This window comes from Sciurus carolinensis, chromosome 6, assembly GCF_902686445.1.
Source record: "Sciurus carolinensis chromosome 6, mSciCar1.2, whole genome shotgun sequence".
Taxonomy (NCBI): Eukaryota; Metazoa; Chordata; class Mammalia; order Rodentia; family Sciuridae; genus Sciurus; species Sciurus carolinensis.
In genome coordinates, this window is record NC_062218.1 from 59,167,677 (window position 1) to 59,184,937 (window position 17,261).

The 17,261-nt window shown below is 36.2% G+C and overlaps 1 protein-coding gene across 1 annotated transcript in view; it reads left to right on the top strand.

Annotated features, from left to right (window-relative positions):
* The window catches only part of Ankrd31 (ankyrin repeat domain 31), a 150,467-nt gene that overhangs the window by 22,178 nt on the left and 111,028 nt on the right, over positions 1-17,261 (top strand). Inside the window, exons 4-5 of the mRNA XM_047554743.1 lie at positions 675-759; positions 5,275-5,351. Coding sequence (XP_047410699.1) covers positions 675-759; positions 5,275-5,351 — 162 coding nt within the window. The remainder of the gene's footprint in view (positions 1-674; positions 760-5,274; positions 5,352-17,261) is intronic.

Here is a 17,261-nt window from a genome sequence, read left to right on the forward strand (position 1 = left end):
AGTAAAATGGTACAGTCCTATGGGAAATATGGCAGTTTCCTCAAAAATTTGAACATAGAATCACCATATGATCTAGCAATGCTACTTCTGAGGGTATGCCTGAAAGAAGTAAAAGCAGGGACTTGAAGAAATATTTCTACACTCATCTTCATAGCAGCTTTATTCATAATAGCCCAGAAAGATGGAAGGGAAGCAATGGAAATGTCCTCAATGATGAATGGATATTCAGAATGTGATATATTCATGCAGTGGAAATTATTCAGTCTTAAAGAAAGAAGAAAATACTAATATATGCTACTAAATGGATGAATCTTGAAGATATTGTACTATGTGAAGTAAAGAAGCCCCCCAAATGACATTATTGTGTGATTCCTCTTTTATGATATTCATAGTATAGGCAAACTCAGAGAGACAGGAGTTAGAATGGTGGTTGCCATGGGTGGAGAGAGAAAGAAATAGGGAATTTGTGTTTAGTGGATATGGAGTTTCAGTTTGAGAACTCAAAAATGTTCTGAACATAAATGGTGGCAGTGTTTGCACAATAGCATGAATTACTTAAGACCACAGAACTGTACACCTAAAAATGGTATGATGGTAAATTTTTATATGTATATTACCACAATAAAATAATACAAGAAGTTATTAAATGTTAAATTTTTAGCTTGTTTTATTAGATTAGCACACATCAGTTGAAAAAAACTACTGTTTTTCTTCCTAGCAACCTCAAGATGAAACAACACGAAATCAAGCTGGGTTACAGTAAGTACACCAATTTTTGACTTTATTATATTGTGTTTTTTTTTTGTCATATTTGTATATCTGAGATGTCTTCATTTTATTGAGTTTTAGAATTATTGTATATTTTTAAACTAATTGCTCATTTAGTAGCATAAATATGTTTATAAGCATTGCAGGTAAGATTCATTTCATCAGAAGACTGAATCAGATTAAGAGAAATTGATTAATTAAGAGAAATTGATTATGCTATTAATATAGTGTAAAAGTGAGTTTATAGCATAGCATAAGGGAAGAATTTGTAGAGCTTATTGAAGTTAAGAATTAATGCAGCTATTAAACTTTGAGAGACTCTTCTTTCAGTTCTTTTAAAACATTGATTCTCAGAGTATGCTCTGTGAATTCCTGAGAACTCCCTAGGATTTCCTGATATTCTTTTAAAGTCTCTTAAGGTCAAAACTATTTTCATAATAAAAGTAGCATATTATTTGCCCCTTTCATGGTGCTTCCATTTGCAGTATCAGTGCTAAAGCAGTGGTGGGTAAAATGCTGGAACCTAGTAGAAATCAGGGCAGTGGCATCAAACAAACAATACTGCGGTTATCTTATTTTCATTGCCATGTACTAGCAGTTAAAAAAAAACATGATTATCTTAATAGATGCAGAAAAAGCATTTGACAAAATGCAGCATCCATTCATGTTTAGAACATTGGAAAAACTAGAAATAGAAGGAACATACCTCAAAATTGTAAAAGCTAAATATGACAAACCCAAGGCCAACATAATTCTAAATGCAGAAAAACTGAAAGTGTTCCCTCTAAAAACAGGAACATGACAGGGATGCCCACTTTCACCACTTCTATTCAACACAGTCCTTAAAACTCTAGCCAGAGCAATTAGGCAAAAGATAGAAATTAAGGCTATGAATAGGAAAAGAAGAGCTCAAACTATCTCTGATTGCTGACACCATGATTTTATATTTAGAAGGCCCAAAAAACTCCACCAGTAAACTTCTAGAACTCATAAATGAATTCGACAAAGTAGCAGGATACAAAATTAACACCTGTAAATCAATTGCATTCCTATACTTTAATGATGAATCTATCCCATTCACAATAGCCTCCAAAAAAACAAAATACTGAGGAATCAATCTAACCAAAGAGTTGAAAGATCTCTGCAATGAAAACTATAGAACACTAAAGAATGAAATTGAGGAAGACCTTAGAAGATGGAAAGACCTCCCCTGTTCTTAGATAGGCAGAGTCAATATTGTCAAAATGACCATAATATCAAAAGTGCTATATAGATTCAATACAGTTTCCCTCAAAATTCCAATGACATTCTTCATGGAAATAGAAACAGAAAAAGCAGTCTTGAAATTCATTGGGAAAAATAAGAGACCCAGAATAACCAAAGCAATCCTTAGAGATATGAAGCAGGAGGCATCACAATACCAGACCTTAAATTGTACTACAGAGCCATAGTAACAAAAAACAGCATGGTTGGCACCAAAATAGGCAAGAAGACTAGTGGAACAGAATAGAAGACACAGTTTCTGTATTTTAACTAACTTTTTTTTCCTCCTGTGCTGGGAATTGAACCTAGGCTCTCAAGCACACTAGGCAAGTGCTCTACCGCTGAGCTATATCCTTAGTCCTTAAGTAACTTTTAAGAATCTTATAGCTTATAGAATTTTGGTGTAATATCATTGAAGACTATTCACAATTATCCAAAAAGTCTACTAAAATATTCTCCCTTTTCTGACTGCATAGCAGTGTGAGGCCAGGTTTTTATTAGCTACTTCAAGCAAAATAATAATACAGGCAACATATTAGTCGCAGTAGCAGATATTAGAAGGTTTTAAGACCAGGCATAGTAGCACATGCCTGTAATCTCAGCTGCTCAGGAGCTAAGGCAGGCAGATCGCACGTTCAAATTTTTTTAATTCAGAGATTGAACCCAGGGGTGCTCTGCCAATGAGTTACATCCACAGCTTCATTAATTCATTCATTCATTCACTAAATTGCCCAGGATGACCTCATACTTGTGATCCTTCTACCTCAGTCTACCAAGTAGCTGAGCTTACTTGCAGGAAATACTCATGCGAATCACTTCACCTTAGCCTCACTGATTTTTTTTTTCACTTTGGAAAATACAGTTTTTCATAAAATAGGTTAATATATTACTGGATTATTATTGTCATTTAAAAACAAATATTTAAACTGTTTTAATTTCTATATTGAAGTATATATAAGTCAAATTAGCTAACGCTCTTTGGTATCCTCAATAATTTTTAAGGGTGTAAAGGAGTCTGAAGATCAAAAAAGTTCAGGGTTATTGTAAAATAACCCTTTTACACAATGTATTAGCAATATAAGTTCATTTCAAAAAACCGGAAAAAAGAAAAAAAACTAAGGAAGATTAGCATAGCACATAATCTTACTGCCCAGAAAACCACTGTAAATGTATTAGAAGTTTTTATTTTAGAATTTGGATCATTCACAGTTTTGCATCCTGTTTTCAAAATTTTAAGTAATAGCTTTTTATAGTTATTTTTTCATGTTATTAATGTTTCTTAAATGTGTGAGTTTAATGACCTCATATTTTGTTGTATGACTGATTATATACTATGATTTGTTTAATCATTCTATGATTGGACATTTAGGTTATTTGCAATCTTGCCAAATGTACATATTTTAATAATTTAGGAGAAGCTTTGCTGTATTTTCAGATTTATGTCTTAAATTCTCTTACAATTAAAGAAAAAATTCTCTTGTTGACTCAAACTATGGTTTTGTATTGTTTTCAATCAGCTTCTTCTCCAAGCATAACATTTTGAGAAAAAAAATAACATTCTTTTCTATTTGCCTCTTAGAAATTATCATTCTATATTATGGGGTTGGGGGGGAACGGGGAAAAAAATGGCAGAATGAATCAAACAACATTGCCCTGTGTAAATTTATGATTACACGAATGGTATGCCTTTACTCCATGTACAGAGAATCAAAATGTAGCCCATTTGTTTACAATAAAAAAAAGGAATTATTCTATATTAGAGATTTCATTTCCATTTTCAAGATGACATATTGATGACTTTTTTTTGGACAAGAGAGGCTGCTCGATTTATTATTCTTGTTTAGGATTTAAGTAGCTAGGCCTGCTGCATAAAAACTCTGAAAACATCTGAAACGAGTTTTTTTTTTTCTTCAGGGAAGGTATCTTGATTGAATTTATGCAGTGTATTAGACGGAGGAAAAAATAGTTGGTTGCCATCAACTGTTACCCCCCTTGGTACAATAAAATAATTTACTTTGCAAATAAAACACATTTTAATAGTTTAGTGAAGGAAAAGTTGCTTGTATTTAAGAAATAAATATGTGTGCATAGAATGGAAAATGATTCATATAAAATGAGTATATATTTGCTCATCCAGTAGCCAACTATAACAGCCAAATTTTGCCAAAAAGGGATTTCAATAGAAGAAATATATACTCTCATACAATCTTCAATCAACTTTTAATTATCCAAAAGCAGAGGATCAGAATTACAGATTAGACATGAACCTTATTTTGCCTGCAACTTTCTTCCTTTCCATATTTCCTACTTTTTCTTAACCTGCTGTGAAAAAGAAGAATGGTAAATAATGTCTGAGAAATTTCTCATTAGTGACTTTCACTTATATTTGAAATTATAATGGCAAGCTATCCCTGTATTTGAGGATATATATATATATAAAATACATATGCATAATTCTGGACCATTTTCTCCCTAATATTGCTACCTCCATTTGGCAAGCAGTTATCTCCAAAATTTTTTTCAAACCTAAATATATTTAGCTTACATTATGGTATGATATGAAATGTTCCCTTAGAGGCTCTTGTGTTGAAGCCTTGGTCTCTAGAGCAGCAATGTTCCGAAAGGTAGAACTTTTGGGGAGTGAGTAGATTAAGAGGGCTCTCAACTCATTAATGAATTAATCCATTGGTGGACTCATAATTTGAATGGACTGTTGGCAGGTGTTAGAAACTATAAGAGGTGTGACCTAATTGAAGGGAGTGGATTCCTGGGTAAATGTCCTTGGGGACTATAGTTTGTCCCTGGCTCCTTTCCCCTCTCTCTTTGCTTCCCAGCTGCTTTGAGGTGAGCAGCTTTCCTCTACCACGTCCTGCCATGACTTCTCCCTTGCCTCAGGCCCATAGCAATGAAACTGGCTAATCATGGACTGAAACCTCTGAAACTTTGAACTCAAATAAGTCTCCTCCTGTAAGTTGTTTTGCCACAGCAATGAAGAGCTGACTGATAAAGCTTGTTTACACTGCTGAATTTATCTAATAATTTTTTCAGCTTGCTCCTTCAATGTTGTAGTCACTTCAAATGTAAATATTAACAAATTGGTAATTGTTAAAATAATTGGAATGATGTAGCAAAAGCAATAACATCTAGAAAGCTTTTTTTCAAGAAGTTTAATTTATATTTAAATGAAAAATGCTATTTTTTTCTTTCCATTAAAATGTATTAATTTGTTCATTTACTTTTTAGGACTAGGAAACATTTTCCAGTGTTCACTCTGTCATTTCCGCAGGCTGGACTTTTATCGAATCATCGAAACATTGAAGGTATGTTTTAATGGGTAGAGGTATATGAAGAAAATTTATTTTGCCTGAAAATAAAAGGCTTAGATATGGAGTTATTTACATCTAGGCTGTTCTACCATACATTTTAATTATGAGATCAGTATTGCTATTAAGGTTGGATTGTGTTGCATAGCATTGCCTGTGGAGAAAACAGGTCAGCTGCAATCAGTACCTGCTACTCCAAATGTCTACTCTTTTCCTCTTGTGATTTTTTTGGGACTGAAATTTGAAAGAAAATGTTTTGTTTTCTCAGTTCATAACATCATTAATATGTATGCATGCTCTTCCTGACTGTAGTCATACAGGCCAGTTTTACCTTGGTTTCAGCTATATTAGAGAATGGCTGTCTTTTACTTTGAGGTGTCTCCTAGAATTTCCTCCAGAATGAATGTCATGTATGTTATGTCTGAACTGTAGTAAATATTCATGGTAGTTAGTGAAACCTTGTATTATAAGAAAAGGGCAGGAAGACATGATAGAAATTGGAAAAGATAAATTGATAAAGCTCTATCTTCTGCTTTGCATTACCACTTCTCCTTATCACCAACTCTTATATCACACTCCTAGTGCCAGATTTTTGGACAATAATATTATTTGTTCATTCTTTCAATGAGTATTTTTTGAACTTTCTCTGTGCTAGTTGTATTGGTGCTATGGGTATATAAATTGTAAATAAGCCTGGGATCCTTAAAGGATAGCCTATCTGCCTTGGAGTGTGAGTTCAGGATTCGTCTGAAATATATCATTGCTGTAAAATAAGGACTCCTTTAAGGATGTCTGGGGGTAGTGCTAAAAGAATAAAGGCCTAGATCATTGTTGCTTCTCTGACATGCTATAAGAAATTGAGAAAAAATAAAAATGTAGTAAATTTTAGTTCATGAAAATGTTTGTGAGCAGATCATATATTCACAATAATACTCAAAAAATGTTAATAATCAGAATGAATCAAACAACATTACCCTATGTAAATTTATGATTACACAAATGGTACGCCTTTACTCCATGTACAGAGAAACAACATGTATCCCATTTGTTTACAATAAAAAAAAAAAAGATGTTAATAATATATAAAAAGTTGTCTATAAAAAGTGACTACAGTAGGATGTACTAAAGTTTGACTGACTTTTAAAAGTCAGGACCTGTTAATACATGTGCATTTTGCTTTCTTTATAAAATATATGTCTATTTGTAAGACGTAGGGTTTTTCTGTTTATCCATTAGTAAGTAGGAGAAAAAAAGAAAACAGAACTATGAGTAAGTTCTGTAGTCTTAAAGAAAGTAAGAGTTGTGCTAAGAAAGAGAAGGATCACATACATAGCACCAGTAGTACACATTAAAAATTGTGAAAGTGAGGTCTAACAATGTCCTAAGATGACAAATAACTAATATCTAATTAAGGAGACTTTAGCAGGGACTAGATGCCTCATCTCTTAGGAAATAAAAGCCTTAAATGGCCCTGCCTATTGTAAGATGCTGATAAAAGGTATAAGTTTATAATAATACTAACATAACAAGTCAGAATATAATAAATATTAGAAAAGCTTTTGTAACACTGACCAAATAAAACTTAAGGATGGCATTGTTAAAAAAGCAAGCAAGAAAAAAACACTTGTGAAGTTGAGGGTGTACTTTATAAGTAAAGCTAGATAATTGGCTACTGAGATTTCAATCTAACAAAAAAATCAGGTAGTCAAAGGAGTTAAAATCAGCATACTGTGGTGATGCAGTCATATCAGTGTTTATTGCAGCTCAATTCACAATACCTAAGCTATGGAACTAACCTAGATACCCTTCAACACATGAATGGATAAAGAAAATGTGATATATATACACAATAGAATATTACTCAGCCATAAAGAATGTTATGGCATTTGCTGGTAAATGGATGAAACTGGAAACTATCAAGCCAATCCCCCAAAATCAAAGGCCAAATATTCTCTCTGATATGTGGATGCTAACATACAATGGGTGGTGGATTAGAAAAGGGGAATAAAGGGACGGGATAGGGGATAGGGGATAGGAATAGGAAAGACAGTAGAATGAATTGAACATAACTTTCCTATATTTATATATGAATACATGACCAGTGAAACTCCACATCATGTAAACTCCCCACGAGAATGGGATCCTAAATAGAATAAGTTATACTCCATGTATGCACAGTATATCAAAATATACTCTCCTGTCATGTATATTTAAAAATAACAAATAAAAAATATTAAAAAATAATCAGGGAGTTTCAAGATGGCGGCCTAGAGGGCGGCTGCATTTCATGTTGCTCCAGGACGCAGGATTCAAAAGAGGAGATAGTGAGAGACTTGGGACCAACTCAAAGCCGCCGGGTGAGTCTCTCCCGTTGGGGAGGTGTCCCGGATGGGGCGGTAGCCCCGGAACGCAGGGAATTTGTGAAGTGGAGTTGCTCGGCAAGACGCCCCTCCCCTCACAGGAGCAGTAAACACGGACAACTGGGATCTTCGTAGAGGAGGCGGCTCAGCACAGCGCTTGGACTCGGAGCAACCACTGGGGCTCCGGGCGGCTGCCTGAGGAGGAGCTGCATAGTGAGCTGTTTAGACTCAAGAGTAATTGCTTCTGAACACCGGGGGGTTGCCCGGAGGAAGAGGAGAAGCGCGGCGGGTCACTTGGTCTAGGAGTGACTGCATCAGAGCCACAGGCGGTTGCCAGAGGGGGAGCTGCGTGGCGAGCCGTTTGGACTCAGAACGACCGCTTCCTAACACCGGGGGGTTGTCGGGAGGAGAGGAGAAGCACGGCGGGTCGCTTGGTCTAGGAGTGACTGCATCAGAGCCACAGGCGGTTGCCAGAGGAGGAGGCGAGTGGTGAGTTGATTGCACTCAAAGCGACCACTCCTGAACACCGGTGGCCTGACTGGAGGAGGAGCACAGTGGGTCACTTGGTCTTGGAGCCACCACCCCTGAACACCCGGGGGGCTACCCCGAGGAGGAGGAGGAGGAACAGGACGGGTCACTTGGGCTTGGAGTGACTGCCTAGGGCTACGGGAGGTTGGCAGCAGGAGGAGACGCAAAGTGAGTTACTTGGACTCCTAGTGACTGCGTCGGAAACCGGGCTGCTGTCCGGTGGAGGAGGTGCGTGGTGGATCTCTGGGTATCGGAGCTATTGTACAGGGCTCCAGGTGGCGACTCAGAGGAGGGGCCGCATAGCCAGGCGATTACGTGCAGAGTAGGGTCCCAGGAGCTAGGTGGCTTCTTGCTGGAAGAGCCGCACAGAGACATGCCTAGGGGCGGAGCGAAGTTTCCAGGACTGCGGGCAGATTATCTGGGAGAGGCAGCCTAAGGAGACTCGCCTGCGAAGGGTGAAGCTCCCAGGCCCAGGAGGTAGGTCCGGGCCCCTGGGAACGTTGCAGAGGAAGACAGCCCAGCCCAGGCGGTAGTTGTAGATTGAGGGGAACCTCTAGGAGGGGAACTGACCAGCGAGACGTTCCAACCAAGTGAGTCTTCCCTACCGGGAGAGGTTTTCCCACTGGGATGGTAAAACCAGAGACACAGGCACAAACAGGACTTGCCTCAGCCTGCAGCCTAGTTCCCCGTTGGATGACCATTGGTCAACAAGTGGAGACACCTCTGACCACTATCAGGGAATATACGCCACCTGAGGGTCACCACCCTAGAGAGGCAGCTTCTTCGTGGAGCTCCGCTTTATCAACTTCCTCCAAGACTTCAGGCTACTGAAGGATAAGAGGGGATATACTAGCAATCTTCAGGGACATAATAAGTCGATAGAGGAAATCTGCAATATCTTAATGACCCACTGATTCCTGAACAATATGAGAAAACAAGGGAAGAAAATGCCCCAAACAAATCTAGATGTTACATCAATAGAATCCAATGACAGCATGGCAGAAGAAATGGCAGAAAGGGAGTTCAGAATGTACATAATTAAAATGATTAGGGAAGCAAACGATGAGATGAAAGAGCAAATGCAGGCATTGAATGATGAGATGAAAGAGCAAATGCAGGCATTGAATGATAGCACCAATCGACAGTTAACAGAGCAAATTCAGGAAGCAAAAGATCATTTCAAAAAGAGTTAGAGATATTGAAAAAAAACCAAACAGAAATCCTTGATATGAAGGAAACAATAAACCAAATTAAGAACTCCATAGAAAGCATAACCAATAGGATAGAACACCTGGAAGACAGAACTTCAGATATTGAAGACAAAATATTTAACCTCGAAAACAAAGTTGAACAAACAGAGAAGATGGGGAGAAATCATGAACAGAATCTGCAAGAACTATGGATATCATGAAAAGGCCAAATTTGAGAATTATTGGGATTGAGGAAGGCTTAGAGAAACAAACCAAAGGAATGAAAAATCTATTCAATGAAATAGTATCAGAAAATTTCCCAAATCTGAAGAATGAAATGGAAAATCAAGTTCAAGAGGCTTATAGGACTCCAAATACACAAAATTACAACAGACCCACACCAAGGCACATTATAATGAAAATACCGAACATACAAAATAAAGACAGAATTTTAAAGGCTGTGAGAGAAAAGAACCAAATTACATTCAGGGGGAAACCAATACGGATATCAGCAGATTTTTCAATCCAGACCCTAAAAGCTAGAAGGGCCTGGAACAACATTTTTCAAGCTCTGAAAGAAAATGGATGCCAACCAAGAATCTTATACCCAGCAAAGCTTACCTTCAAATTTGACGATGAAATAAAATCTTTCCATGATAAACAAAAGCTAAAAGAATTTACAAAAAGAAAGCCAGCATTACAGAACATTCTTGGCAAAATATTTCATGAGGAAGAGATAAAAAACAAAGAAGCAAATCAGCAAAGGGAGGAATTATCCTAAAGGAACTGTCAAATAAAGGAGGAACCAAGATGTGTCAAAAAAGAAATAAATAAATAAATAAAATTTTAAATATGAACCAAATGACCGGGAATACAAATCATATCTCAATAATAACCCTGAATGTTAATGGCCTGAATTCATCAATCAAAAGACATAGACTGGCGGATTGGATTAAAAAGAAAGATCCAACAATATGCTGCCTGCAAGAGACTCACCTCATAGAAAGAGATACCCATAGACTAAAGGTGAAAGGATGGGGAAAAACATACCATGCACATGGACTCAGCAAAAAAGCTCGAGTATCCATCCTCATTTCAGATAATGTGGACTTCAAGCCAATGTCAGTCAGAAGGGATAAGGAAGGACATTTCATACTGCTTAAGGGAAGCATAAATCAGCAAGATACAACAATCATAAACATCTATGCCCCAAACAGTGGCTCATCCATGTATGTTAAACAAATCCTTCTCAATTTTAGAAACCAAATAGACCATAACACAATAATACTAGGTGATTTTAACACGCCTCTCTCACCACTGGACAGATCTTCCAAACAAAAATTGAACAAAGAAACCATAGATCTCAATAACACAATCAATAATTTAGACTTAACAGACATTTATAGAATATACCATCCAACCAAGAGCGAATACACTTTCTTCTCAGCAGCACATGGATCCTTCTCTAAAATAGACCATATATTATGCCACAAAGCTAATGTCAGCAAATACAAGAAGATAGAGACACTACCTTGTATTCTATCAGATCATAATGGATTGAAGTTACAAATTAATGAAAGAGTAAAAAACAGAAACTACTCCAACACCTGGAGATTAAACAATATGCTACTATATGATGAATGGATAACAGAAGATATTAGGAAGGAAATGAAAAAATTCTTAGAGGTAAACGAGAACAAAGAAACATCATATCAAAATCTCTGGGACACTATGAAAGCAGTACTTAGAGGAAGATTTATTTCATGGAGCGCATTTAATAAAAGAAGTAAAACTCAACAAATAAACGACCTAACACTACAGCTCAAAGCCCTAGAAAAAGAAGAACAGACCAACACCAAAAGTAGTAGAAGACAGGAAATAGTCAAACTCAGAGCTGAAATCAACGAAATTGAAACAAAAGAAACAATACAAAAAATTGACAAAATAAATAGTTGGTTCTTTGAAAAAATAAACAAAATTGATAAACCTTTAGCCACACTAACAAAGAGAAGACGAGAGAAAACCCAAATCACTAAAATTCGGAATGAACAAGGAAATATCACAACAGACACGACTGAAATACGAAACATAAATAGAAGCCCTTTTGAAAATCTATACTCCAACAAAATAGAAAATTTCGAAGACATCAACAGGTTTCTAGAGACATATGAATTGCCTAAACTGAACGAGGAGGACATACACAATTTAAATAGACCAATTTCAAGTAATGAAATAGAAGTTATCAAAAGCCTACCAACAAAGAAAAGTCCAGGACCAGATGGGTTCTCAGCCAAGTTCTACAAAACCTTTAAAGAAGAGCTCATTCCAATACTTCTCAAAGTATTCCATGAAATAGAAGAGGAGGGAACCCTCCCAAACTCATTCTATGAAGCCAATATTACCCTGATACCTAAACCAGACAGAGACACATCGAGGAAAGAAAATTTCAGACCAATATCCTTAATGAACATCGACGCAAAAATGCTCAACAAAATTTTAGCAAATCGCATACAAAAACATATTAAAAAGATAGTGCACCATGATCAAGTGGGTTTCATCCCAGGGATGCAAGGTTGGTTCAACATCAGGAAATCAATAAATGTAATTCACCATATCAATAGACTTAATGTCAAGAATCACACGATTATTTCAATAGATGCAGAAAAAGCATTTGATAAAATACAGCATCCCTTCATGCTCAAAACACTAGAAAAAATAGGGATAGTGGGAACATTCCTTAACATTGTAAAGGCCATCTACGCTAAGCCCATGGCTAATATCATTCTAAATGGTGAAAAACTGAAAGCATTCCCTCTAAAAACTGGAACAAGGCAGGGATGCCCTCTTTCACCACTTCTATTCAATATCGTCCTTGAAACTAGCCAGAGCAATTAGACAGACCAAAGAAATTAAAGGGATACCAATAGGAAAAGAAGAACTCAAACTATCCCTATTTGCTGATGATATGATTGTATACTTAGAGGAACCAGGAAATTCCACCAGAAAACTGTTAGATCTCATAAGTGAATTCAGTAAAGTAGCGGGATATTAGATCAATGCACATAAATCTAAGGCATTTCTATACATAAGCGATGAATCTTCAGAAGGAGAAATTAGGAAAACTACCCCATTCACAATAGCTTCGAAAAAAATAAAATACTTGGAAATCAATCTCACAAAAGAGGTGAAAGAACTCTACAATGAGAACGACAGAACACTAAAGAAAGAAATTAAAGAAAACCTCAGAAGATGGAAAGATCTCCCATGTTCTTGGATAGGAAGAATTAATATTGTCAAAATGGCCATACTACCAAAAGTGCTATACAGATTCAATGCAATTCCAATTAAAATCCCAATGATGTACCTTACAGAAATAGAGCAAGCAATTATGAAATTCATCTGGAAGAATAAAAAATCCAGAATAGCTAAAGCAATCCTTGGCAGAAAGAGTGAAGCAGGGGGTATCGCAATACCAGATCTTCAACTCTACTACAAAGCAATAGTAACAAAAACAGCATGGTATTGGTACCAAAATAGAAAGGTGGATAAATGGTACAGAATAGAGGACACGGACACAAACCCAAATAAATACAATTTTCTCATACTAGACAAAGGGGCCAAAAATATGCAATGGAGAAAAGATAGCCTCTTCAACAAATGGTGCTGGGAGAATTGGAAATCCATATGCAACAGAATGAAACTAAACCCATCTCTCTCACCATGCACGAAACTAAACTCAAAATGGATTAAGGATCTCGGAATCAGACCAGAGACCTTGCATCTTATAGAAGAAAAAGTAGGTCCAGATCTTCAACATGTTGGCTTAGGACAAGACTTCCTCAACAGGACTCCAATAGCACAAGAAATAAAAGCAAGAATTAATAACTGGGATAGATTCAAACTAAATAGCTTTCTCTCAGCAAAGGAAACTATCAGCAATGTGAAGAAAGAGCCTACAGAGTGGGAGAAAATCTTTGCCACTCATACTTCAGATAGAGCACTAATCTCCAGAATCAATAAAGAACTCAAAATACTCTACACCAAGAATGCAAATAATCCAATCGACAAATGGGCTAAGGAAATGAATAGACACTTCACAGAAGAAGATCTACAAGCAATCAACAACATATGGAAAAATGTTCAACATCTCTAGAATAAGAGAAATGCAAATCAAAACCACCCTAAGATTCCATCTCACCCCAATTAGAATGGCGATTATCAAGAATACAAGCAACAACAGGTGTTGGCGAGGATGTGGGGAGAAAGGTACACTCATACATTGCTGGTGGGGCTGCAAATTAGTGCAGCCACTCTGGAAAGCAGTATGGAGACTCCTTAGAAAACTTGGAATGGAACCACCATTTGACCCAGCTATCCCACTCCTTGGCCTATACCCAAAGGATTTAAAATCAGCATATTACAGAGATACAGCCACATCAATGTTCATAGCTGCACAGTTCCCAATAGCCAGATTGTGGAACCAACCTAGATGTCCTTCAATTGATGAATGGATAAAGAAACTGTGGTATATATATATACAATGGAATATTACTCTGCCATAAAGAATGATAAAATTATGGCATTTGCCGGCAAATGGATGAAACTGGAGAATATCATGCTAAGTGAGATAAGCCAATCTCAAAAACCAAAGGAAGAATGATATCGCTAATAAGTGGATGAGGACACATAATGGGGGGTGGGAAGAGTTAGTGTTAGGGTTAGAGTTAGGTTTAGGGAAGGGGGCAAGAATGGAGGAAGGAAGGACTGTATAGAGGGAAAAGAGGGGTGGGAGGGGTGGGGGGGAAGGGAAAAAAATAACAGAATGAATCAAACATTACCCTATGTAAATTTATGATTAAAGGTATGCCTTTGCGCCATATACAAATAGAGAAACAACATGTATCCCATTTGTGTAGAATAATAAAAAAAAAAAAAGAAATAAATCTACTGCAATCAAAAAAAAATAATAATAATCAGGTAGTCAATAATCCAGATCCTGTCACCTCAGTTGATCCATGAAATTACTTGTTTTCTATTTAATAAAATTTTTATAACCCTGGGAAGGTATCAAAATGAAGTATTGCTTTAATTACTAATTATTAATTTTTATTAAAAAATATATATATTTAGAATTAGCCAACTAGACTCAGTTTAGATGGCCCTAAGTTTGTTAACATTGGAAGTATCATAATCAGGAGCCAGTGGAACATATGCCTGCCTTCTTCTTTCCATTAGTTCTGACCGGGGTATCGAACTTGGCCACAACAATGTCCTAGAGCTTCTTTACAGCCTGTTTGATCTGATGCTTGTTGGCCTTGACATCCAGAATGAACACGAGGGGCTGGGGAGATAGCTCATACGGTAGAGTGCTTGCCTTGTAAGCACAAGGCCCTGGGTTCGATCCCCAGCACCCAAAAAAACAAAACAAAACAAAACAAAACAGAATGAACACGAGTGTATGGTTTTCTGTCTTCTTCAAGGTAGACTCAGTGGTTGGGGGAACTTGATGATGGCTTAGTGGTCAGCTTGTTTCCTCTGAGGACATTTGGGCTGTCTTGTCCTACCTGAAGGTGGATAACATGTGGATCTTTTTGTTTTGGGCTGTGAATGCCTTTCAGCTCTACCTTTTGGCCTTTAATTTTGCTTTGCCTTCAGTTTTGGAAGGGGAAGGAATTTTCTTCTTTACTTTCAGCGCCCTTTTTGGTGAAAAGGTTCAAAATAACTTTAATATCAAGTTATAGGTGTAAGAAAGAAATAAGAATGAATCACACCAGTGTACTGTTATTTTAGAATTAGTTTAAGATTAATAATAAATTTTATAACCATTGCACTTGTGCTTTGTCTTTTATGTAAGTCTGAAATTGTAAAAAGATTAATTCTCTAAATTTGTAATTAAGGAGAATTTAAGTTTGTAATCAATGTTTAAATATTAAACAGTAATTTTCAAGTTTTCTTGTCTTAGATACAGAAGTTTAATCAATTGACATTAAACAAATATAAGACAAATGATAATTGATGTTCCTCTCCAAATAAATAAAAACTTTATGGTTTTTAAGTCATAAAGAAATTTTTAAAATCAGTATCTGATAGCCCAGTATTATAATTCAGGTTATGGCAAACATACCCTTCGAATTTGGTGAAAACCTGTTTAACTCCGTTTATAAGATGTGTTTATTGATAAACCAAAAGAATCATATTTATATAGCTGTAAATTACCATTTAGAGGTTGAGGTCCTTTTTTGTAAGGTTGTCTTGCACAGTGTAGACAGATGTGTCATGGTGGTATCATGCCTTAGCCTCTCCCTTTTCTCCCTTGGTTTTTGACCAGGATAACAGTCATCAGCAATGGTTAGACAAAAGATCCATTCCCATTTTTCATATACCTAATTCCAGTATTTATGGAAAAACAAGCTTCCACTATGTCCTTCATTTTCTTGTGCCTGTTTGGCCTTCTGAGAGCCTTTCATTCCTTGTGATGCTGTTGGCATCTGTGCATTGTCACCACCCTCAGTGAACTTCTGAGCCACAAATCTTATTGGCTATTTCTTTAAAAGTACTTTGTGCACGAGGATAATCACCCATAGTGTTTGTTTCTGCCCTGAAGCTGTGGTGATTAGAAACCCATAGAATTGTTAGTTCCCTTCACTTCATTGCCTCTCCCTCTTGCTTTCATTCCTTTCAGAGTATTCAGAACCTGAAAATAATTTTATAGAATCATCTGAGATTAAATCTTGTGTAAGTAAACTGATAACTTAGTAGCTTTAATAACTGATATTATCCTAATAGAGTCCTCTCCTCTCCCAGTTCGAACGGTAATTCTAAGCAAATTATGGAATGATCAAAATAAGCAGACTATCTTAAGTAAATATAATAGCATTGACCTTATAATGCTTGTGTATAAGTTAAAATTTGTGGATAGGTTGAAACTCCTCTGGCTGTTCTTATTGCTTTTGGTACTTTAGAATCATTTCTTACACATATTATATTTTTAAACTATTCTTACTCTATTATATTCTTACATTATTACATTATTATAGTCTTACACTATTATATTTTGTCTCTCAAGTGATAAGGGTAGACAAGAATTCAAGAATTCTTTTTTCGTAATTTATAAATTTTAAGTTAAAAATGAGAATTCCTTCTAAAGGTTTATTTTTAATACAGTAATGAAATATCTATAAAAGATCTCATTAATTTATCAAATTTTTAAAATAGTAACTATTGACATAAAAGAAAGTTTTTTGTTTTTGTTTTTTCCTTCTCAGTGCTGAGGATCAAACCCAGGGCTTCCCACATGTTAGGCAAGCGCTTTGCCACTGAGCTATATTCCGAGCCCTGTTTAAATTTTTATTTTGAGGCCATCTCTCCAATTTCCCAGGACTGGCCTCCAATTTACAATTCTGCCCTAATCTTCTGAGTATTCGGGATTACAGGCATATGCCACCGTGTCTAGCCACAAATGATCATTTTGATGGTGACATCAAAGATAGTGTGTGAAAAGATTTCTTTGAAGGTTCTTTATAATTCAAAGGAGAAAGAGGGTGAAATCTTATTTTCTGTTTTTGAATTGTAACTGCCCAAGGACTTTATTCATACCAACCAACCAACAAACAAAGTACAATCTCCTTTGCAAAGATAATTGAAACTATGCCAATTTTCTTCAAATGTTTCTTTCAACCAGAGCGAGGGAGGAATGGAGGGAACAGGGAAAAATGTTTTTTTTTTTTCCATTGGTCTTAAAATTTTAAGCAAATAGAGATATAAAATTTCAAATAAGATATGGATAATGAAGCTTATGAGCACTGTTTGGCACAAAAGATTTCAAAGCA